Raw genomic sequence first — 24,795 nt, 5'->3', positions numbered from 1 at the left:
TAAAGCAAGTCATTTTTTATTTTTTGGTTTCTCAGTTCATACAGAAGTCATGTTTACACTGTACTATAGTCTATTAAGCGTACAACAGCATTATTTCTTTAAAAAATGTATATAACCTTAATTTAAAAATAGTTTATTGCTAAAAAATGCTAACCATCATCTTACAATGCAGGGTTGCCACAAACCTTCAATTTGTAAACAATTAAAAAAAACCCAAACCTCAACGTCTGTGAAGAACAGTTAAGGGAGGTATGCCTGTATGCACGTCATAGAGGAAATCGTAACTAAAAAGCACAAGAGATAAAAGGGTTGAGGGAAGAAAAGGAAGAGGCTATTAGATTAAAATTCCCAGAATAACAGGATTTTCCTTTGTGTTTTCATGGATACAAAATGGTAATATCTCAGTGGTTTTGATTTCTGAATGAAAATGTGTAATCCCTTGGAATTAAAAAAATCTAAATCAATATTCTGCATCAGCTACTATTTGATTCTTTGATCCTAAAATAATTCCTTCATGTTCACTATTTAGTGAATACAAAAATGGAGAGAGAAAGTGGACATGAGGACAACCTGCACAGTGATTTGCTTGATGCTGTTTTAAAGTTTTATTTCTTCTCAATTGCATTATGAATATAAAAAATGCTGTAGTTTAAAGAGGAGGAGAGTTTTTAAGTCAGGTTTTTCTTCCTATGACTCAGTTTTCATACAAAAGGAACTGGAAATACAGGCTTCCTTGGTGGTTTAGACAATAAAGAATCTGCCTGCAATGCAGGAGACCTGGGCTTGATCTCTGGGTGGGAAAGATCCCCTGGAGAAAGGAATGGCTATCCACTCCAGTATTCTTGCCTGGAGAATTCCATGGACAGAGCAGCCTGGTGGCCTGTGGGGTCACAAAGAGTCAGATGTGACTGTGCAACTAACATTTTAACTTTTTGTGGGGCACCTGTAAAGACTTTAATGGATTCTTGGCTCCTAAACCCCCAAAATTCTTTTCCTCTCAATAGACTTGAAATCATTCAAAGATGTGAAGTTAATTAAGATGATGTCTCTTTAACAGTATCCACCCCTAAAACATTTATAGTATGTCAACACTGTGCTAGAAGTTGGAGACCCTCCAGGAACTCATGATACCTATATAGAAGGTACTGTACAAATGATGTGACAGCACAGGATTCCAGAGACCAGATTTGGCTAAGTTTAAGCCTCCACCTTGGGGACAAGATCTTTGAGATGACTCTGAAACTGCATTTCAGCATGAAGAAAAGCTAAACTCATTTTTTAGTGACTGTGTTTTCCAGTTTTACTCTGGTAGGCATACTAATGAAGTGAAAAATAAATTCAACTTTTATAAAAGGAAACTGCTTCCTATTATAAAAACTCATTGACACCTCCTGGTTGTCATGTCTACTATATGGCCTCATGACCTCCATGCTTGCTCCTTCTTTGATAGCAGCTGGCTGTATACATCATGTAATTTCATTATTCCATTTCTTTACCAAATTATATTTCTGCTTCCTATCTTTTAACCCAATAACTGAATATATAAAATCATTATAGAAATTACCTAAAGTAATAGAAAACTTGATACATGAGCACATTTATGGTAGTTCAATTCATGATATAAAAATTAAAAATGTAAATCCCTGATAATATAATTACGTATTATGACACAGTCACACAATGGGATATGTAGCCACTATTTACATTTTAAATTTTATGTAAAAAAGTTTATATGAATCTAAGACACCAATAAAAATATAAAAGATACAGAAAAACATGAACATTAAGAACCACAATTCAGCCTATCAAACTAATAACATTTTTGTATATTTCCAATATTCTCTCCATGAAAATATAAATATATATTTATATATAAATAGAATCCTCTCCTATATAGAGTTCTATATGTATCTTGTACTTTTTCTCTTAATACCATAAGTATATCCTTATCCTTACAACATTCTTGGAAAATATAAGTTTTAATGACTGCATAATATTACATCATGTAGATGCATCATAATTTGACCTTTCATCTATTTTGGGGGGGGAGGACAGCATAAAAATATTTTTGTGAATATCTTGAACACTTATCTGTGTGTGTGTTCTAATGTAGTTCAGAATGCTTGGCCCAGACTCACCACTTTCTGGAGAAACCTAATTGAACATCAGTGCTAATCACAATTATATACCTTATCAGTTCTTCCCTGGGCATGTTTGAAAACACCAGAGTTAACATCTGAACAAAGCTAGCCAAACCAAAGGCTTACCTACTAGCCTATGGTTTGGCCCAGACTAAAAGACTTGTCAGGAGGTAGTAATTGTAAGTTGAGCCAATCATCTCCTTGCCACTCAGAAATCTGGAGACCAGAAAGAAGTTATAAGTTAGTGGTGGGCAAAAAAATTGAAAAAATATATGTATATTCAAGGGTGTGGTGCGATTATAAGCATGCACAGAGTGAGTAAACAGTCAGTCTGTAGAGGAGTGGATAACCAAAGAGAAACAAAAAGAAGTTCTTGAAAGAGTAGCCTCATTGTCTAATGGCTTTCTTAGAGCAAGTTCTTACATTTAAGCTTCTGTCCCTGTGGGTTTTGTTGTTTTGGTGAGATTCAGAAACATAATGTTATATAACACTTTTTGTATGAAATAAGTAGAGCTTTGCTCTTTGCAAATAGGATTTCCCTAATAGTAGGTAACTATTTCCATAGAATATATGCCTAGATATGAAATCACTGTAGGAGAATGAGTAATAATGATTTTAAGGCTTATGATTCACCAAATAGCTTTTCCAAAGTCTATCAATTTACTCTCAACAAAAGCAGTATATAAGTATCAATCATTCTGTACTCACTGAAAATAGCTTTTATAATTTTTGTTAATTTAAAAAATGGTATTTCATTGCTTTAAGGGGCTTCCCAGATGTCGCTAATGGTAAAGAATCCACCTGCCAATGCAGGAGACAAAAAGAGACATGGGTTTGATCTCTGGGTTGGGAAGATCTCCTGGAAAAGGAAATGGCAACCTGCTCCAGTAATCTTGCCTGGAAAATTCCATGGACAGAAGAGCCTGGTGGGCTACAGTCCATGGGGTTGCAAAACGCTGGAGATGACTGAGTGCACATATACACATCGCTTTAATCTGTTGATGTCCTGTGCCATTTTTTAAGCTAGCTGTCCATCTTTTATATTAATTTTATAAATTAAGCTTATAACTACCATAATCATAGCAAATATTTTCCCTGTTGTTTTAACTCCTGTATGTTCTTAACCTGTAGTTTAAAATTTGTTAATGTGGTCAGATTTCTGAGTTCCATTTCATCAAAGTTTAAAAAAGTGTGTGTTTTCAACTATATAAAACACACTTCAGTGAATTATAAATAGTTTATGTTTAAAGTGATAGGAAAGTGAAAGTGAAGTCACTCAGTCGTGTCCGACTCTTTGCAGCCCCATGAACTGTAGGCTTCTCCGTCCATGGGATTTTCCAGGCAAGAAGACTGGAGTGGGTTGCCATTTCCTTCTCCAGGGGATCTTCCCAACCCAGGGATCAAACCCGGGTCTCCTGCATTGTAGACAGACGCTTTACCGTCTGAGCCACCAGGGAAGTCTCAAAAGTGGTAGAACCTCCTCTAAAAAAAAGAGAAAGCAAAATCTTGGTCTAATATTGAATACAAATCAGAAGAAATGGATGGGGTTAACTTGTGATTCGTTTTTGATGAAGCAGACTTCATGAAACCATATACAGTTTCATGGAACACAGTTTGAAAACTTGTGCTTTAATCAATACATATTAGATCAACATCTATATGATGTTGGCCATGAGACGAAAGCCTAATTTTATTCTTCTCCAAAGAGTTAAATAATTTTCTCAGCACCACTTACCAAATAATCCTATTCATAAATCTTTTATCATATGTAAAGCATCTAAGCATTGTTATATACACATATGTAATCCACACACTGATTTGTTTTTTAGTTAATAATAACTGAGCATTCTAACCATTTTTTTCAAATGTATCATCAAGTTCTCAATATTTTAACTTCAATATATCATTTATTATGCATTTTCGTCTCTAGTGGCTCAGATGGTAAAGAATCTGCCTGCAATGTGGGAGACCCAGGTTCGATCTCTGGGTTGGGAAGATCCCCTGGAGAAGGAAATGGCAATCCACTCCAGTATTCTTGCCTGGAGAATCCCATGGACAGAGGAGCCTGGCGGGCTACAGTCCATGGGGTTGCAGAGAGTCAGACATGACTGAGCGACCAACACACACACATATCATTTACTATATGTTAGGGCAATCTCATTAATCTTTCTTATAATTGTCTTTGCTCTTCTCAATACCTATTTTTCTTAAACTTTTTTTCAGGAAAAAGAATACCTTTTTCAATTTCAAATCTCATTAGGATTTTGATAAGATCTGAAATAAATCTGTACATTAACATTCCAAGAAAATTATGACTTCTCTATTCAAGTCCCCTTTTATTTTCAATTAAATGTTTTTTCATTATTTTCATTCTACATTTTTGCTATTTGTTCCTTTTAAAGAAAACTTAGTATTACAAGGGCTTTCCTTGTGGCTCAGCTGGTAAAGAATCTGCCTTCAATGTAGAAAAAGAAAGGGAGAAGGAAATGGCAACCCACTCCAGTATTCTTGCCTAGAGAATCCCATGGACAGAGGAGCCTGGTGGGCTGCTGTCCATGGGGTCACACACAGTCGGACAAGACTGAAGCGACTTAGCATGCATGCATGCACTGGAGAAGGAAATGGCAACCCACTCCAGTGTTCTTGCCTGGGGAATCCCAGGGACAGGGGAGCCTGATGGGCTGCCATCTATGGGGTCACACAGAGTCGGACACGACTGAAGTGACTTAGCAGCAGCAGCTTAGCAGCAGCAGCAAAAAAAGAAAATACTTTAAAATACTGTCCTAAGCATCTCTTCTTAAAGCAAATGATTCTTAGTAGGAATTAGAGGAAATTTTAAATGATGCTTGGGATTATTTGGGTTATTTATAGCACTTTTTTCCAGCAGCATTTACTAGGCTTAAAGAGAAGCTTTGATTAAAGCTGTTACAACAAAATGAACAGAATTACAAGGTTTCTCTTCTGCAGTTATTGTAAAGATGTGAATTCTGATTGAACCCCTTGTAATACTCATGGCATTTATAAGTTTTCTCTCCTGTGTGGACTCTCTGATGAATTCGAAGAGCTGAGCTGTGGCTGAAACCCTTACCACACTTAGCACATTGATAAGGCTTCTCTCCTGTGTGGATCCTCTGGTGAATATGAAGATTTGAGCTGTGACTAAAGCCCTTTCCACAGTCATCACATCTATAGGGTTTTTCTCCAGTATGGACTCTCTGATGAATGAGAAGATGTGAACGCTGACTGAACCCTTTACCACACTGTTCACATTTATAGGGTTTCTCTCCAGTATGCACTCTTTGATGAGTGTGAAGTTTTGAACTCTTGCTGAAGCCCTTCCCACATTCATGACAAATATAGGGTTTCTCCCCCGTATGGACCCTCTGATGAATGCGAAGATCTGAGCTGTGACTAAAGTCCTTCCCGCAGTTGTCACATTTGTATGGCTTCTCTCCTGTATGCACTCTCTGATGGATTTGAAGATTTGACCGCTGGGTAAAGCCCTTACCACAGTCACCACATTTATAGGACTTTTCTCCTGTGTGGACTAACTGATGAATTCGAAGATTTGAGCTCTGACTGAAGCCTTTACCACACTCATCACGCTTATATGGTTTCTCTCCGGTGTGGACTCTCTGATGAACATGAAGTACTGAACTCCGACTAAAACTCTTACCACACTGATCACACTTAAAAGGCTTCTCTCCTATGTGAAGTCTCTGGTGAATGTGAAGCAATGAATTTCTACCGAGGTCCTTATCACACTGCAACTTATAGAGTTTCTCTTCCAGGTGGATTCTTTGATCATGGTGAAGCCTGGGGATCTGACTGAAGCTATTACTACACAGGTTACATACATAAGGTGCCTCCCCTGGGTGGGCTCTCTGATGAAAGTGAACACCAAAGCTCTGACTAAGGTTACTGGCAACTTCGTCACATCTGTACAGCTGCTTACCTGTGTGGATTCTTGGATGTCTGTATAGGTCTGATCTCTGAGGGAACCATGTGGGGCTGATGGAGCATGGATAGAACTTTTCTCCAAGTTGATTTCTCTTGTGGAGAACACACTGTGAGTTCCAGTAATAAATTTCTTTACATTTTTTACATCCACAGTATTTCTCTTCCATAGAGCCTTTCAGCAGGTCATTTTGGCATATCTCCCCAATGTACTCTGGAAAGGCTTCCTGTCCTGGGATAGAATGCTGACGTATGAGCTTCTGTTCTTTCTCCAGAGAGAGATTTTTCCTGGATATGCCAACAGGGTATCTGAGTCCTTGAAAACCACATGAATCACTCACATAGATTTTTCTACCATCATCTTCAGAGTGTTTCCTTTCTAAGGACTGACAAGGTATACACTTGGTATATTTTAAGTTCCTGGGACTTTTGCTTTCAAAAGTCAGTTCATAGTTCCCATACCCTGCTACTTGTGTGGGGAGTGTTGACCATTCTTGGTAGTGAGAAAGGTGTTGCTGCTTTAGGGCTTTGGAATCTATACCTTGAACCATTTCCACATAGTTTTTATTTTCATATATTGGAGTGCGGGCAGTCTTCCAGCCTTGCCAGCAGGAAAGATTTTCATGGTCTAAATATCTGAATCTTTCTTCCTGGGGTTTGCAGCTCTCTTTCCAATTTCCTAAAATATAAGCAGATAATCCAGTGGTAAGATGAGAGCTATGTTTAAAAATTTCCAAGTATCTCAGTCAACAAGCCCCAGAATTATAGGAATATATAATTTCTCACAAGTGAGAAAGAAGGGTTATGACTTAGACTGCTCCATATTTGGGTGTGAAATTCATTTGTTTATTCATTCATAGAGGTATTCATTTCACTCATTCATTCAATAAACATACCTTGAGCATCTACTACTTACCAAGTACTGTTAGAAATAAAAAAGAAAGTGATTGGCTGCATGGAAATCATCTTAAAGACTGAGATTCAATTAGATTACTCTATTTGGGAAATTATTATAAGAAATAAAATACCTGTTTCTCTTTTTTGCTCTAAAATAGTGTAGTAGATTGTGTTTAAAAAAAAAAACTCTGCTTATTTACATTTTTGGGTGTTCCTCTTACATACTGACTCTATAATTTGCTTTGGCCACTGGGACAAAAGTGAGACAAACAGAAATCTGTAAAGTACTTGTACGTTGGGGTTGGTCTCTTTTGCTGGTTTTGATAGTCCTGTGATCACAAAATGAACCTGGGCTGACCTCCTTGAAGAGAGACATATGGTCAACACATGGCCATTATAACACTGATACTGACCAACTGCCAGACATGTGAGTCAGGCTATTCAGCCTTATTTTAGACCATCTAGCCCCAATCAAGTCACTCCTGATAGAAGATCCATGTAACCAATTGGAATCATGAAACATAACAAAGTTTTAAGTTACTAAATTTAGGGTAGTTTGTTATATAGCAAAAGCTAACTCCTACAAATAGAACATGAAGCGAGAACAAATTTAGGACTGCACAAAATTATAGGTGGAAATCTGTGCTTTATGTGTAATCCAGAAAATATTCACAAATAATCACAGACACCTATTAATTACATAGCTAAAATGTTTTGGAAGATAACTTGTTTTCTTTATCTGTTATTTTTCATGTGATTTAAGACCCATTTTTGAGAATCTCTTTTACCTCAATACAGCAATCAGAAAGAACCAAAATACTCAACAAAACAGGTCCCAGAAAAAAACTAACCTTATTCCCTAAGAGTTGGGAAAACTTTACCTACTAACATGACATTTGTGTAATTCTCCCACATGACCTCTCTGTAGAGCTTTTTCTGAGAAGAATCCAAGAATTTCCACTCCTCCCAAGTAAAAATAACAGTCACATCTTCAAATGTTACTGCCATCTGGTCGAAGATTAGCTTTCCAGGAAGAAGCAATCTAAATAAGAAGATGGACAAGGAAAAAACATTCAGCATGTAGCATAGTGGTAAACCAAAAAGAAGTAACTCTAATAATGAAGAAAAGCAAGAAAAGTAAGAAGAGACATAGGTCAAGTGGTTAAATAATGTATACAATCACTGAATACCATCACCATCATAAGAAACATTTATATATATACCATTCGCCTGCTAACCACTGGGCCAGGTAAGTGCTTCACATATATCTCAAGTAATCCTCATAGTGATCCTTTCTTGCAGATACTATTATTACCCCCATTTACACATTAGTAAATAATGGTTGAAAAAGATTAATTCCCAAGATCATGAACCTGGAGGTATTGCAGCTAGGATCCAGGTCTACACACTTTGAAAAAGAACTGTGTGCCAACTAACAATATCGCTTCATGATTGGTCATTTTAGACATTATCTATTTACTTCCTACCTCTACTTTTCATCCTCCTATAGCATTATTGCTAATTTTCTGGTTAAATCAGTAAGCAGCACTTGTATAATTTTGAATATGATTATATACTTTTGGGGGGATTACCTGTTTAATTTTCACTTGATAAGTTTACTGTCCTCAGATTCTTGATTTATTTAAAAGGCTTTATATAATCTTTTTTTTTCAGGTGTCTCATTCCCTTACCCACCCCTTTTATTCTGGAAAGTCTATCTTCCTGCTCCAGTCAGGGCCTGCTACTCTTTAGTGCTCCATTATCAAAATCACACGACTCTTCCTCTTTTGTGATTTACTCCATTAATTGGGAGGCGCATAACAACGTGAGTTCAATCAAGCCTGTGAACATTACACTTTTTAGCCCCTGAAAAAAGCAAAGGTGAGAAACAGGTGAGGTTTTCTTTAAAGGAGAATCTCCAAACATAGTTACTAGGAAAGATACTCAAGAATCATTTGAATCACTGTATACCTGAAGTCTTTCTGTCCCTCACAAGTGGCTGAGTATAGAATTCTAGAGTGAAAATATTTTTCCTTAAAACTGTTTCACTGTTTTATAAGCTTTTACTGTTGCCAAGACTGATTTAAAAAAAAAAAAAAAAAAAACTGTAATTCCTTTGTAGGCAACTTTTTCTTTCCTCTCTGGAAATATTTTAGGGTGGTCTTTAATGTCTGGCCTTCTGCCCCAAATGATGTATGGATTTGAGCTTCTCCAAAGTTCACAGGGCTCATCAGTTCCTTTCTTGTCTGTATTACTCTGCTGTACTCTGGGATGTAACATCTTTAGCCCTAAATGGCTCTTATCACTATTCCTGTTGCCATCCAGGTTTTTGTTGAAATTTCTCATTTGCTGCTGGCTCTTCAGTTTCATCATTGTAAGTTCATAAATTTTTTGGTTTATTATTATTATACAGTTTTAGAAAGTTGAAGAAACATGAATAAATGCATGTTTTCTGTCTAAAAATAATTATTTTAGTAGAACAGATCATAAGTTGGTTATGTAACAAATTCATTTTATTTCTTTGATGACATATTCTTAATTGTAAAGTTAAATTTAAAATGTTCAATAAATATTAAGAATAAAAGAAATAGATACTTTTAAGGAGATTACAATAAAATGAAGAAAACTAAACTGTCATCATCATAAAATTATAATCATAGCAGCAGCTAAATATTATCTAGCAGTTAGGAGCAGTTATGTGAAATAGGCTATGTTATCTCATTTATCATCACAACAATCCAGTAAGGTATTATTATCAACACTAAAGGAAAGAGGAATCTAAAATTCAGCAAGATTAAGTAACTATTACAAGGTCCTGTAGTTACAAAGTAGTGGTTTTTTAACACAGGCCTACTGCTGCTTTACCTCCTAAGCAAAAGTGAGAGAAGTTAAAAACAACTTGTGAAGGGTGGTAAATCAAAATTTCCACATATAACCATATGATGTTAATATAGAAGGACAAAAGGAAGATATACTGAAATATTGAAGGATTCAAAATATACCACCCAGATACCATTTTCCAAATAAACTAAATAAAAACCCATGCCTCAAAAGTGAAACATTAATCACAAATATGAATTCAAGAATGAAAAAATACAGTGCTTTTTATTTTTTAAATGTTTATAAATGCTAAAAATTTTAAAGACAGCAAGTCTACTTAACACATACAAATTGGGATTCTCAGAAACTGACAAACTGGTGTCAGTATGAAAAATAAATGAACTCACTGGTCCTTCACTTTTTAAAAAGTACAGCATATAAAGACCAGTCTGCTGTTACTGGTTTTGATTGTCATTTTAAGAAAGATTTAAGAATTTATTTTTAACATATACTAGAGATAAAGAGTCTAGTATCTTTTACTGAAAGTAAGTTCATAAAAATTGTAACAATGCTAAAGTAATGTAAGTAAAAATTAAGTCTACCCTCCACAAATAACTTATGAAATAACCACTATTATTTTCATTGTGTCCTTTCTGACCTTATTTTCATACATACCCCACTAATGTTTTTTTCATAACAAAGAAATCATAATTCTGCAGTTTGCTTTTTCAGGTAATGTGTAGTGTACAACTTCCCATTTCAGTACATATAGGCCTGTGTTATTTGTGGTGATTTTTAAGTATGTCCAAAATTATTTGATTTTGTCCAAAAATTATTTGCTATGCTTCCCTTCAAAAGGTGGAGCCTAAATCCCCACCTCCTTGAATGTGTCCTGGTCTTAGGGACTTAGTTCTGATGAATAGAAAAAAATGCAGAAGGGGAAGCCATGGTGTGCAACTTTTAAGACTAGCCCATAAAAGGCACTACATCTTCCTCCTTGTGCATCCCTGATAGCTCAGGTGGTAAAGAATCCGCCTGCAGTGCAGGAGACCCCAGTTCAGTTCCTGGATTGGGAAGATTCCCTGGAGAAGAGAAAGGCTATCCACTCCAGTATTCTGGCCTAGAGAATTCCATGGACTGTATAGTCCATGGGGTCGCAGAGTCGGACATGACTGAGTGACTTTCACTTTTCTTCCTCCTTGTTTTTTTCTTGGATCAATTACTCTGGGAGAAGCTACCTAAAATACCGTGAGAATACTCAGGCAGTCCTGTGGAGAGGCCCATGTGGTGAGGAATTGAGGCCTTCTGTCCTCAGTGAGAAATGAGGTATCTGCCAATAGCTATGTGAGAACCATCTTAGAATTGGATCCTCTAGCCCCAGTGAAGGCTTCCAATGAACTGTAGTCCTGCTGCCGGCTTGACTGCAAGCTCATGAGAAACCCTGAGCCAGAACCACATTGCTATGCTCCCAGATTCCTGACTCAGAAACTGAGTAAGATAATAAATGTTTGTCATTTTAAAAAGCTTCTACATATAATTTGTTATGCAGAAATACATGGTTAATGCATTGTTGTAAAAGTTGCATAGCATTTCATGTTATAATGTTCTTTTTTTTAAAATATAAGTTTATTTATTTTAATTGGAGGTTAATTACTTTACAATATTGTATTGGTTTTGCCATACATCAACATGAATCCACCACGGGTATACACGTGTTCCCCATCCTGAACCTAAAATTTAACTGTTCCCATACTAATGGACATTGAGATAATTTCCACTTTTCTGGCTATCATAATATGGTAGTAAACAACTCTTAAATACATCATGGAACACTCACTTGAACCACAAGGCATGTGTATTTCAGTTTACCAAAAACAGTATAAGACTCCTCTTGAAAATACTTTAAAAAATATGTTGAAACACTTTCCTCCACTAGAAAAGTTAAAAGCTGAATACCTACATTCAAAATTAGTAGGTAGAAGTCTATAGAGGAAAAAAATGAATTATATAAAAGGATAAATTAAGATGGCAAGTAAAATTCTTAATAGACAAAAGGATACTAAAATAGTTTTAAAATATAGAGGCATACGGCGTAGAAGAGACACACATGACAAGACAGGATAATCTAACAGAAAATTGTAGACCAAAATAAAGTAGGCTTTGCAGTATTAATATTACATGAAGTAAAATCAAAGGGAAAAGATTACATTAAAATCATTTAATGAGAAATGAAATGACTGCCCTTCGAGTACCATCAACCAGAATTAAAATTTTGTCAGAATTTCTCCAACTTTATATTGGTAACAACTGAGTATAGAAAATTTCAAACAGTCATGAGTAATAAAGAGGACAATAAAATGACATCCCATATAACCACTCAATAATTACCAACGTTTTATGAATCTTGTTTTAATCCTCTGCTTCCCCTATTACTATTATTGTTGTTATTATTATTGGCTGGAGTATTTTAAAGAAAATCCCAAATATAAGGTCATTTCACATGTAATTATTTCAGGAATAGTCCAATATGTATCTTTCATTAACTGATAGGGACTTTAAAAAATGTAATTGCCTAACAAGATTACTATTCTATTACATAATATCATCTAACACTCACTTCATATTTAATTTTTCTAATGTAAAAGTATTTGTTAGTTGAATTGTCTAAGTCAGGATCCAAAAATGGTCAATTTGTATTTGGTTACTGTGTTTCTTAAATCTTTCTTGTTCTGTAAGTCACCTCCTACCTTTTAAAAAAAATTTATCACACCATTGATTTGTTAAAGAAACCCAGACATTTATCCTGTAAAACAATGGTTTTCAAACTTTATTAAGCATTGGAATCACCTGGAGAACTTGCTAAAACACAGTTTCCTGGGTATCATCCTCAGAGATTCTGATTTATTAGGTCCTAGATAGGAGTCAAGATTCATTTGTAATAAATTCCCATGTGATGACAGTGCTGCTGTTCCAGGGACCACAGTTTATAAATAGCACTTCTACAGAACATCCACATGTTTGGCTAATTTGGCTAATTGTTTCCTTGTGGTGTTTGAACTTGTTCTTTATTCCATTCCTGGTACTTGGTCCTTTTATTCCAGAAGCCTGTGAAGACTAAAGTTCTTTTTTTTTCTTTCTAGAAAGAATACACTTTCCAGAAGTATATTCTGGAAAGTGTATTCTGTAGTGTATTTCTGTTATACACTTCCTGTTACAATACTTGAGGGCTGCTAAATTTACTAAGTAGTGGGTTCAGGTGCTTTCAAGTTCCGACCTTCATTCTAATGTTTCCCATCAATCTTTCACTTAAAGTTTTGCAAGTAAATGATGATCATTTCTTAGATATGTCATTAAACATTGTAAATTGATTTCCTAATTCTCTCACTTGTACACATATAAGCTATAATTCTTCTAAAGAAGTCCCCATCACAAATTTTCTGGTTACCCTGAAATGTAGTCCAATCAAAAAAGTTAGGATAAATATTTATTTCCCAAACTATCCCCTTAAGAAAATTAATTTGCAGAGTAGTTAGATGGTAGATTGGGGCAAAGTAACCACCAAATGTGACTAGTATGATTTGAATTGTTTTGCTTTTAAGCATTTTTATGAATTCATTGATTTTTACATATTTGATGTGTTTCGGTCAAATTGCAGTCATTTTACTTTTAGATATTCAAACCTCTCTTATCTTAGGCTAGTGGGAATTCTTTCAGGTTGGCCTCAAGTTCTTGTGACATGACCATTTCTAGTGTTTGAAAACATCCTTACTTTCTTGCACAAGTGATTGAGTTTTGTTGCTTTTCCAGTACCAACCAAGATTCACCATTTCTCCAAAGTGTTTGAAAATCTCAGTTTTTTCTTTTCTATATAAATGAACCTCCCCAACAATATGTAAACTTGACAGCCCTCTTGTCTTCCCATCCATAAACATAGTTATCTCTCCAATAATTAAATTTTTCTTTAAAGGTCCTTTTCAAGATGTTAAAATTATTCTCTAAGTATCTGAAATTTTGATTCCTTATAATTTTGTCAGGTTTTGCTATATATAATTTGAAACACATTCTTAGCTACATGTTTTGTTCATGATTAATACATCTAACCTTTTTCATGGCATTACTTTAGCTAGGTCTCCAGTAAATAGCACAGAGCAAGATCATGTTTTTCATCAACTCTCTATGACTCAGTTTTTTTATAGGTAAGTTTTATCCATGTTCATTTATTGTGATTACTAATATATTTGGACTTATTTCTAAAATCTTATTATTTAAAAAAATTCTTCCATCCATTCCTGTCTTTAGTTTTTATTTTTTCATTTCCTCCCATTTTGTCCTCTATGATTTTGATTCCATACATATATTAGTAATTTATATTCTTTAAGAGTCAACCTAAATATGCTTTAAACATATACACTTACCTATTTTTCTAGTAAGTCATTTAAGAAAAGAAACAAATCCAGGAAAGGCTGCATGAGATATAATAAGGAAAGATGATCAAATGCCTTGGTAAAGTTTATTGTTATCATAAAACAAGTAAAAACCATAAAACAAAATCTAAGAACAAAAAAGGAAAAAGAGAGCACATCTACACCTACCCTACAGTTCTTGACAATACGAGCACTGATGAGTGGGAGATAAGAGAAAAGGGACGTGGTGGTGGGGGTTTAATCACTCAGTTGTGTCCAACTCTTTGCGACCCATGGACTGCAGCCTGCCAGGCTCCTCTGTCCATGGGATTCTCCAGGCAAAAACACTGGAGTGGGCTGCCGTTTGCTTCTCCAAAAGGGACATGAGAGTGTGCCAAAGTACTTGTCTGTTTAGAAAAATGACTTAGATATAAGTTTAAGAAGTCAATAGGAGTAAATAAAAGTCAACATGGGTTTTAAGAGCAATTACCAGAAGAACCATAGTAGAATCTATAAAAAATAAAGCAAGAACAGAAGACAGCCTGTTTCAAAGGAAAACAGAAAAGAGGAAAGGCATACGATAGTAAAAATAATAGTATAGCTCAATCTCACAGATTAAAAGACACAGATTTGTAGGTTAAAAAAAATAAAATTCAATATGTGGTTTAGAAGAGATACACTAAAAAGAAAAAACATGGGAATAAAGGGATGGAAAAACATATTCCACACAAATATGAACCAAAAGAAAGTTTTAATAACTAATTTCAGCTGAGATAAAATTTATAGCAAAAAATTTGTAACTGTGTATGGCAATAGATGTTAACTAGACATTGTGATCATTTTACAACATATACAAATGTAGAATCATTATGTTGTATACCTGAAACTAATATAAAGTTATATGTAAACTATATCACAATAAAAAAATGTATGGCAAAAATACCATAAGGAACAGAAATATAGGTTTTTATATATTAGTAACCCTGGAGAAGGGAACAGCTACCCACTCCAGTATTCTGGCCTTGAGAATTCCAGAGACTGTATAGTTCATGGGGTCACAAAGAGTCAGACACGACTGAGCGATTTTCACTTTCACTTTCACTTTCACTTTCAAATAAATAGTAAGAAAATATCCAAAATAGTTAAATTGCATCCACAAATAAAATTTCAAAATGTATGAAGTAACAATTATCGTAAGTTCAAGGAGATATATACATCATTGATGGTAATTATGGATATTAATACACTCCTCAGAAAATGATAGATCAAGCAAAACCAAAGAACTCAATATAAAGACTAGACAGTACACTACGCTAGTTATTTTATCTGTGTTGAACTCTACTTCTGAAACACTAAAAACACATTTTCATGCACCTACAATACTGTTACAAGATTGGCCATGTAGTGGTCCATTAAAGAAATCTAAATAAACTCCAAAGGATTAATATAATGCAAAATACATTCTTTACATAGAATGTAATAAAATTAGGAACTATTAACAATAAAAAACCAAGTAACATATTAAATAGCCCTTAAAAGGAAAACATAATGATAAGAAAAATTTGAATTGAATAATAATAATTACATATCAACTTTTCAAGATTCAAATAAAAAAGTACTTAAAGGAAATAAGAATGGCTACATATAATCAACCTAAGTATTCAACTCAAAAACTTAGAAAACAGAAACCCTCCCACTTTAAAAAAATAAGCAAACTTTAGAAATGGAGAATAAAGCTGAGAGTCAAAGGTACAATAAACAGATGATGAGAAAATCCATAAAGTCAAAAGATACTCTTAAAAATTTAAGAAGTCAATTCTTTATGTCTGTTTCTCCACTGCTGCTTTGCTTTGTTATGGACATGGGGAGAGGGCAGCAGAGGGTGAGATGTATGGAGAGAGTAACACTGAAACTTACATTACCATATATAAAATAGATAACCAAAGGGAATTTGCTGTGTGGCTTAGGAAACTCAAACAGGGGCTCTGTGTCAACCTAGAGGGGTGGGATGGGGAGGGAGATAGGGGGAGGCTCAAAAGGGAGGGGGTATAACGTATACCTGTGGCTGATTCATGCTGAGGTTTGACAGAAAACAACAAAATTCTGTAAAGCAATTATCCTTCAATTAAAAAAATAAATTTTTAAAAATTTAAGAAGTCAGATCTCTGCAAGTTTGATTTTCTTAAAAAGATGATTACAAACAAAATAAAAGACAAAATGAGGAAATAACCACAGGTATAAGCTTTTAAATAAGACAAGGGCATTATGAACTGTCTGCAAATACACTTGAACATCTATATAAAAGGACAAATTCCTAGTAAAGTACACAATGCCAATATAAAATGCCAAAATAGATTTTAAGAGTAATATATAATTATAGACCAGTAAGTATTAAGGAAACTGAAATGGCAGCCAGGGTTCTTTCTCTCTTCCCAAAAATCACAGGCCCAAAGAGTTTTATAGTTGAGTTCTAGCAAATGTTTAAATACTATTACAATCAAATTATTTTAGAAAATAGAAAGTGAAAATTATTGACTCATTATATGGTCAGTGTAATCTTGATTACAAGACCTGATAAGAACAATACAAAAGAATAAAACTATAGGCCCATTTTTAAGTTTGATAAATATGTAGAAAGTCCTAAATAGATATTAGCTAACTTAATTCAGAAATATATGAAAACTGTGCATCATGATAAAGCATAATTTATAACAGGAATGGAGAACACTTCAACATGAAAAATTAATCAACATAATTCACTCTAGTAATAGACTACATAAGAAAACCATGATTATCTCAACTGATGCAGAAAAATTGTGTACTAAAGATAATAATTTTTACCACCTATATGTCCTAAAAAAACTTTTAGCTAACTAGAAATAAAAAGAAACTACCTAAATCCGTAAAGATTATATACTAAGAATCCACATCAAACAATAAGCTTAATGGAGAAATTGTATATGTAGTCCTTTTATGATGGTACAAGATAAGGATATACACCATCACCACTGCTTTCAAAATAGTACCAAGGGTTCTGACAAATACTAGAAGAAAAAGAGATAAGCATAAGGATTAGAAGAAAAAACATAAAATGTCATTATCTGCATATATTATGGTCATTTACCTAGGAAAACAAAAGTATATGGATAAACCATAAATTAATGAGCAAGCTCAGCAAAATTACCAGACAAGATAAAGCAAAAGCATCATGATAGCAGCAATCAATTCCAGGAAATAAGATATCATTCACAACAGCCAAAAAAAAGCTAACTTATAAAAGTTTTATCTTTGACGACAACTTTCAGATTCCAATGAAGTAGTAAAAAGATTATCTGAATAAAAGAAGAAGCATGCCTGCATGTTCTTGGATGTGATGACTCAAATTCATATACCTCCAGTCAAATTTCTAGCTGGATTTTTTGAGGAATATACTTTTTCCCCTAAAATTTATAGGGAGGGAAAATAAGTCTATAAAGACTTAAGTAAACCAAGGAACACTTGTCCTCCCAAATATCAACATATCAACAAACAGCAGCAGTAAAATCAGAATAGGCCAGTAGAATGGAATTGAGGATTCAGAGAGTAAGGAATGTACTTGTTTATATATGAAAACTTATTAACAATAAAGATGGTATTAAAAAGCAAATAAGGAAGAATAGATTACTTATATTAGATAGTGGTAAAACTGATTATATGAGAAAAAATAAAGTTGGATTCCAACTTGATAGCATATACAATGAGAACACTAGATGGGTTAAACATTTAAATTTTAACGTTACAAAGTCAGTAAAATAAAGTGTTGGAATTGAGAAACATTTACCACTGTTAAATGAATCCAAGGGCCAGTTCTTTGTGAGAAAAATATTAACAGGAAAATATATCAATCCCTGACTAGCAACAACAAAAAAAAAGCAAAAGGGGTGGGCATAAACAAAAAAGTTAGAAATGAGATTAGTGAAAAAACAATAGATAAAAGTTTAACTGAATATTAGGTGGGCACTTTCCATAATTCTATAGAAAATAAATCTGAAAATCTGGATGGGAATTTATCTTCTCCTGGAAACCTTTTGATATGGCCCCAAGAAAAGGGAAAAGCCATGAACAGATCAGATATTTTGAAACAAATTGGTTAAGTTATTGAAGACGTGACTTTCACAATAACAACCCAAAAGTTTCCTTAAATAAATTCTTTCAAATTTTCAAAGAGCAGATTATATGATTCTATTAAATTATTCCAAGGTATATAAAAAATTAGCAAAATTTTAATAAACTCAAGAAAAGAGATGGCAACAGTCACAAGACCATAGATTTATATTACTAATGAATACGGACAAGCTTCAGAAGTAAATAAAGTAAAATATAAGGTCAATAAAATTCAGCAACACCTGTATTTATAATCTACTGCCACATAACTAGTTACTTCAAAATTGAGTGGCTTAAAACAGTGATTATTATCTTTCATGGTTTCTCTAGGTCAGACATTCAAGGGAGGCTTGGCTGGGCAGTTCTGATTTGGACCTCTCAGGAGATTCTGTGGAGTTGTCAGCTAGCTCTGCAGTCATCCATAGGCTTGAAGGATTCATTCTCAGGGTGGCTGTCTCAGTTTCTTTCTACTTGGTCCTTTCTTGTGGCCTGAGCTACCTCTCAACATGGTGGCAAGTTTCTTGAGTGAGACGGGCAAGCAAAAGTTGCATCCTTTTAATGACTTAGCATGGGAAGTCACATAGCACCACTTCTGCTGTTGTGGTTTTCTCCATTGTTCTTCAGTGTTCTCCAATTGTTCTCCAATGTTGTTCTCCATTGGCTGAGGCACACACTCACCCCAGCCAGATTTGAGAGGAGGGGTCATAGATCCCATCTTTTGGTCAGAAGCGTGAAAGTCATATTGTAGAAAGAGCATGAAGGATAGGATAAATTATAGGTATGGCCATCTTTGGAAAATGTAATCTGGTACAATACCAAAGTATATTATAGCATGATGAAATGGTGGCTCATTCAAAAAAAGCAAAGGAAGGTTCATAAGAGAAAATCTATTAGTTATAAGCCATAATCATAATGTCAAATAAGAAAAGCCATATAATTATTTTAATCAATGCCCAAAGGGTATCTCTTAAAGTTCAACATTGGTCCTTCATTTAAAGCTACAAACAAAGCAAGTTACCAAAACAAAGACGTGCAAAAACAGTTCAAATCCAAAGGTAAAACAATAAAGGCATTCCCATTAAAATTGGAAACAAGGATACTACAAATTCACTATTTTACAGCCATTAATATGAAAGTATTTACTAGTGCAAGCAGACAAAATTATCTGTAGAGGGTGTGATTGTTTTTTTCTGGGAAGTCCAAGAAAATCAACTGAAAATTATGAGCAATTGTAAGGGAGTTCAACATCCTAGAAATTCCACTACAAGGTTTGTATCCTAAAGAAACTTACATATGAATACCAGAGGATATGTGTAAGAGCATTTAGAGTATGACTGCTGTAGTAGCAAAAACACTGGAAATAATCCAGAAGGCACAATTTATGTTGGATAAATAAGCTGTTTTTTTATACTGTGAAATAGTACACAGCAGTGAAAATAAACTACAGTTACATGAATCAACATGGTTGCACTATAAAAATCTAACGTTATGCTAAAGTAGCCATTCACAAAATATATACAGTGATTCCATTTATCTAATGTTAAAAATAGGCAAAACTAAACAGTTTCGTTTAGCGATACAGACATAGGTAGTTAAAACTACACACACACACAAAAGCTGGGGAATGCCAAACACAACATTTAAGATATCAGTTGCCTCTAGGAGAAGGAAGAGTGAAGTTGCGGGCTTATCAGGGGGCTTTTAAAAGTATTTGCTGGTCTATATGGTGGGTACCCATGCTATCATTGTATTTTAAATTGCACATATATGTTTCCATATATTCTTTGTATTTTTTTCTCACACCAAAATAAATACCTGATAGGTTTAAGAGTTAAATTGTAAAAATACTTGAAACCATAAGAAATAATTGAGGAAAAGTAATTATGTACTATTAGACTTGGAATGAAGAACTTTCAAAGTATAAAACTATACATATAAATAAAAAGAAATAAGATTCACTTTATGCAAATTTAAGTTATATAAACAAAGTCCTTAAAAGTAAAAGACAGATAACTTAGAGTAATGCTTATAGCATACGACAAATGGTTGCTGCATTTTACATACAAAGTACACCTTTTATCATATGGAAAAAAAAATCAATAGGAAAAAAGGTAATGTATGTCCAGTGGTTTTATCAAAGAAGGAATCCAAATGATCAAGAAGTATATGTTTAAAATGATCAATCTTAATAAAGACTGAAAAGATGCAATTCAAGGCTAAATTTTAAAAATAATATTCAATGCTGGTAAAGGTTCAACAACACAAGATCTTTCATTATATGGTTGTACCGGTTAGTTTATGCAATATTTCTAAAAAAGAACTTAAGTTTTTTAAAAGCCTAAAACATGTTTGTATTCTTTGACTCTATTATCTTATTTCCTAGAACATATCCTGAAGAAATAGAAATACACTTGATAAATTATAAGAATATTTATTGGAAGTTGCTTATAATAGCAAAATATTGGGAAATACTTAAGTTTTTCCCAATAAAAGAAAATTTCAATAAAGCATGATATACACTTGGAATGAAAGATTATATAGCCATTAAAACTCATGCTACCAAAACATACTTGGAAAAATGTCCACTTCATATGTTAAATGAAAAAATGAAACATATAACAGCCATTCACATATTCAACAGCTATTCATTGAGTGCTTACTAATATGCCAGGCATTGTTCTAGATACTGGGAACATTCTCTGCCCTCATGGAGCCTATCTATCATGATTCGAACTTTTTTATATATACTTATCTTTCCATGTGCATGTGTGCTAAGTCACTTCAGTCGTGTCTATTTGTGACGCTATGGACTGATCCTGCCAAACTCCTCTGTCCATGGGATTCTCCTGGCAAGACCCCTCCAGGGGATCATCCTGACGCAGGGATCAAAACTGCGGTTCCTGCAGCTCCTGTATTTCAGGCGAATTCTTTACCACTGAGCCACCAGGGAAGCCCCTCATATTCTGCCGGAGACTAAATGATGGTCTTCTTGCTGGAATGATATCTTCCAATTCATAATAATAATTCAAATTTGAGTACCTGCTCCTGTCTTTTACTTAAAATTGCCATTCATTCCAGCACCGTTTAACATATGGTAACTTTAGAAATTCTTGTTAACCTCATGTGGTTTATTTGCCCAAGGTTAAGGAAATACCCGAGAAGGCGATGGCACCCCACTCTAGTACTTTTGCCTGGAAAATCCCATGGACGAGGAGCCTGGTGGGCTGCAGTCCATGGGGTCGCTAAGAGTCGGACACACTGAGCGACTTCACTTTCACTTTTCACTTTCCTGCATTGGAGAAGGAAATGGCAACGCACTCCAGTGTTCTTGCCTGGAGAATCCCAGGGACGGGGGAGCCTGGTGGGCTGCCGTCTATGGGGTCGCACAGAGTCGGACACGACTGAAGCGACTTAGCAGCAGCAGTAGCAAGGAAATACATTCTGACATTTATTTATCTCAGAGTATCAAAGGCAGTATGAATTATATAGTAGACCTGAATGGTTGGCTGGCTCAATGAGTAAATGTTAAGAAAAGACCCTGGGCGGGAGGCAGGGGCTTGCTGTGTAGGAGGCTTGAAAGCTTCCCAGGCGAACGAGGAACAAGTTCTACTCAGTCTGGTCCGTCCATCCCTGCTGCCACTTCTTCTCCTGCTATCCATGGAAAAGTCAGGGGAATTTTATAAATAAGAGAAGACAGTCCTACTCACCCAGGATCAGACTGTGAGGGAAAGAGTGACCATTCTTTCCTCCTTTGTGCTCCTTTTCTAGGGAAGTGTGGAGTGTTGAGAAGGCTGAGCTGAGAGAGGAGAGAGGAGGAATGAAAGACTGGCATGACTTGAAATTCCCAAACTCACTACAATCCCCATGCACTAAGATTTGAGTGTGACCCCCAAAACTCCCAGAAAGATGTCAGAAAGAGCCCAAGAACAGAAAGGAGACTTATATTAACTTACACTCAGGACGTCATTTATGAATATCTAGAAAAGTACAGTTCTAGCCTGGGCATGAAAACATAGAATTTGATCTCAAAGTTTAGTCTCTCCAGGAATACAGATGCTTTCCATGTAATTTAACCTCTCTGAGCATCAAAATTTGCCGAGTTTACGATTAACAAGAAAAATAAAAACAATTGGAATAACAGCACACTTAAAAAGCTTCTTTCTAAAAGTATTTTTAAAATTTTGTTCAGTCAGTTAAGTAGAAAGGTTAATTCCATCACCCTCTCCCGCCCCACTTCTTACAACATAAATATTGGATTTACTATTAGATCAGAGTAGAGAGTCTCAGCAGAAGATCCCAGATCTAGGGCTTCCACGATGTGATGATAATCCCACCAACCACTTGTAGAACTCTGAAAAAGACCAAACTTCTAAACCTTCTAGGACCTCACTTTCCTCACCTGTAAAATGGGGGCATTAGTCTTTGACACTCTGGTCCTCCCTTGCTGATCACAGGTCCCTGGAGAAAATGATAAACAGTTAAGAGCCCTCCTTCTCTAGAGAGAAAACTGATTCATGGTGTTCCAGGAGCAGGACAGGTTTGCACTCCCCTCTAGGCACCAAGGGCCGCCAGAGTTTGTAAATCTGAAGCTCCGGGTTCAGACATACAAACTGTTCTTGCAGAGCAGGATCCACAGGGCCTCCGCTCCTGCCGCGGAGACACGGGCGGCCTCCGTTCCGCATCCAGACCTCCGTCTCAGCACTCGCAGCCCCGAACACCCCGGCCCGAGGATCCAAGTTGCCTCTGCCTCCTCTCTCCTTCCCCTTCAGTTTTAACTTGGGGAGGGCGGTTGTGAAGGACCTACCTACACTGGAGTCCGAGATTTCTAAGCCTGAACGACTTCTCGACACCTGGCCCTCTCTCTTCCGCCACAGCTCTTCTCGTCCTTGTCTGCTTCTGGTTCGGTGCTCCTGAGAGTCCGCGTCACCTACGGAGCCTCTGGAGAGGAACAGGGACCAACTCAAATACTCCGTCCAAACAATGTCTGCCACCCTGTTTGACCAAAACCAAAGCCTCAGGCCTGGGACTGGACACTCAGAACGTTCCCATGGAGACGGGAGGGGGCGGGGCAGGAAAGGAGCGCGCCGGAGGACGTGTCTCCTGATTGGCCAGAAAGATCGGAGCGGCGGCATAGTCTTAAACCACCAGTGTTCTAGGGCGGGAGGACCGTGCACTACTGAATGCACTTTGAACCGAGGATGGGCTTGAGCCATCTAAGATATTACTAACGTTAATGGACAATTCTAGGAGGTTTTTTTAGGACCCCTGGGAAGCGGGGCAGGGCTGAGGATTCTGGGAAATAGTCACCCTGGGGGGCGAGGGGTGGTAGCGCTTGCTGTCCGCGCATCCAGCGAAATGGGCACCCCACTAGCCTTGGTTGTAGCATCCTCCCCAAATTCGAGTTACAGAGCCGCGAAGAGGGCTTTTCAATTTTCTGTTTATGGTTGCCGGAACCCGCTTCTCTCCTGCTAACTCGTTGGTCGGGTTGGGCTTTTCTCCGTCTTCTCTTCCTGCTAAGTCTTAGGCTTCTCTGGTATCATCGTGTTCTCTCACCTGGATTCAGTCTTTTACTGCCTCAGTCGTGTCCGATTCTTTGCGACCCCGTGGACTGCAGCACGCCAGGCTCCCCTGTCCATCACCAACCCCTGGAACCTGCTTAAACACATGTCCATCGAGTCTGTGCTGCCATCCATCCAACCATCTCATCCCCTGTCCTGCCTTTTCCCTCCTGCCTTCAATCTTTCTCAGCATCAGGGTCTTTTCCAGTCAGTCAGATTTTTTGCATCACGTGGCCAAAGTACTGGAATTCCAGCTTCAGCATCAGTCCTTCGAATGAATATTCAGGACTAGTTTCCTTTAGGATTGACTGGTTTGATCTCCTTGCATCCAAGGGACTCTCAAGAGTCTTCTCCATCAGTGTGGAGATTCCTTAAAAAACTGAACATAGAACTGCCATACGACCCAGCAATCCCACAGCTGGGCATACACACCAAGGAAACCAGAATTGAAAGAGACATGTGTACCCCAAAGTTCATCGCAGCACTGTTTACAATAGCTAGGACATGGAAGCAACCTAGATGTCCATCGGAAGACAAATGGATAAGAAAGCTGTGGTACATATACACGATGGAGTATTACTCAGCTATTAAAAAGAATGCATTTGAATCAGTTCTAATGAGGTGGATGAAACTGGAGCCTATTATACAGAGTGAAGTAAGTCAGTAAGAAAAACACCAATACAGTATATTAACGCATATATATGGAATTTAGAAAGATGGTAATGATGACCCTATATGCAAGATAGCAAAAGAGACACAGATATAAAGAACAGACTGTTGCACTCTGGAAGAAGGCGAGGATGGGATGATTTGAGAGAATAGCATTGAAACATGTTTATTACCATATGTGAAATAGATTGCCAATCCATTGTTGAT

The 24,795-nt window shown here is 36.1% G+C and overlaps 1 protein-coding gene across 4 annotated transcripts; it reads right to left on the bottom strand.

Moving 5' to 3' along the window:
• ZNF214 (zinc finger protein 214) lies at window positions 1-23,508 on the bottom strand. 4 transcript variants are annotated; one of them, XM_002693140.6, is made up of 5 exons: window positions 23,166-23,508; window positions 22,761-22,819; window positions 22,069-22,157; window positions 7,877-8,037; window positions 1-6,777 (listed from the first exon to the last, which is right to left on the bottom strand). In XM_002693140.6, exons 1-5 carry the CDS (start codon window positions 23,491-23,493, stop codon window positions 5,087-5,089), a joined length of 2,328 nt encoding a protein of 775 aa, XP_002693186.2. In that variant the 5' UTR covers window positions 23,494-23,508; the 3' UTR covers window positions 1-5,086. The 4 variants fall into 4 exon arrangements, with proteins under 4 accessions (XP_002693186.2, XP_024831602.1, XP_024831604.1 ...); XM_024975834.2 differs by lacking the exons at window positions 22,761-22,819; window positions 23,166-23,508 and adding exons at window positions 8,691-8,861; window positions 14,231-14,278; XM_024975836.2 differs by lacking the exons at window positions 22,761-22,819; window positions 23,166-23,508 and adding an exon at window positions 14,231-14,278.
• Between the last annotated feature and the right edge of the window lie 1,287 nt (window positions 23,509-24,795).

The sequence above is a fragment of the Bos taurus genome, chromosome 15, assembly GCF_002263795.3.
Source record: "Bos taurus isolate L1 Dominette 01449 registration number 42190680 breed Hereford chromosome 15, ARS-UCD2.0, whole genome shotgun sequence".
NCBI lineage: Eukaryota > Metazoa > Chordata > Mammalia > Artiodactyla > Bovidae > Bos > Bos taurus.
This window is presented reverse-complemented; position numbering and strand designations above follow the sequence as displayed.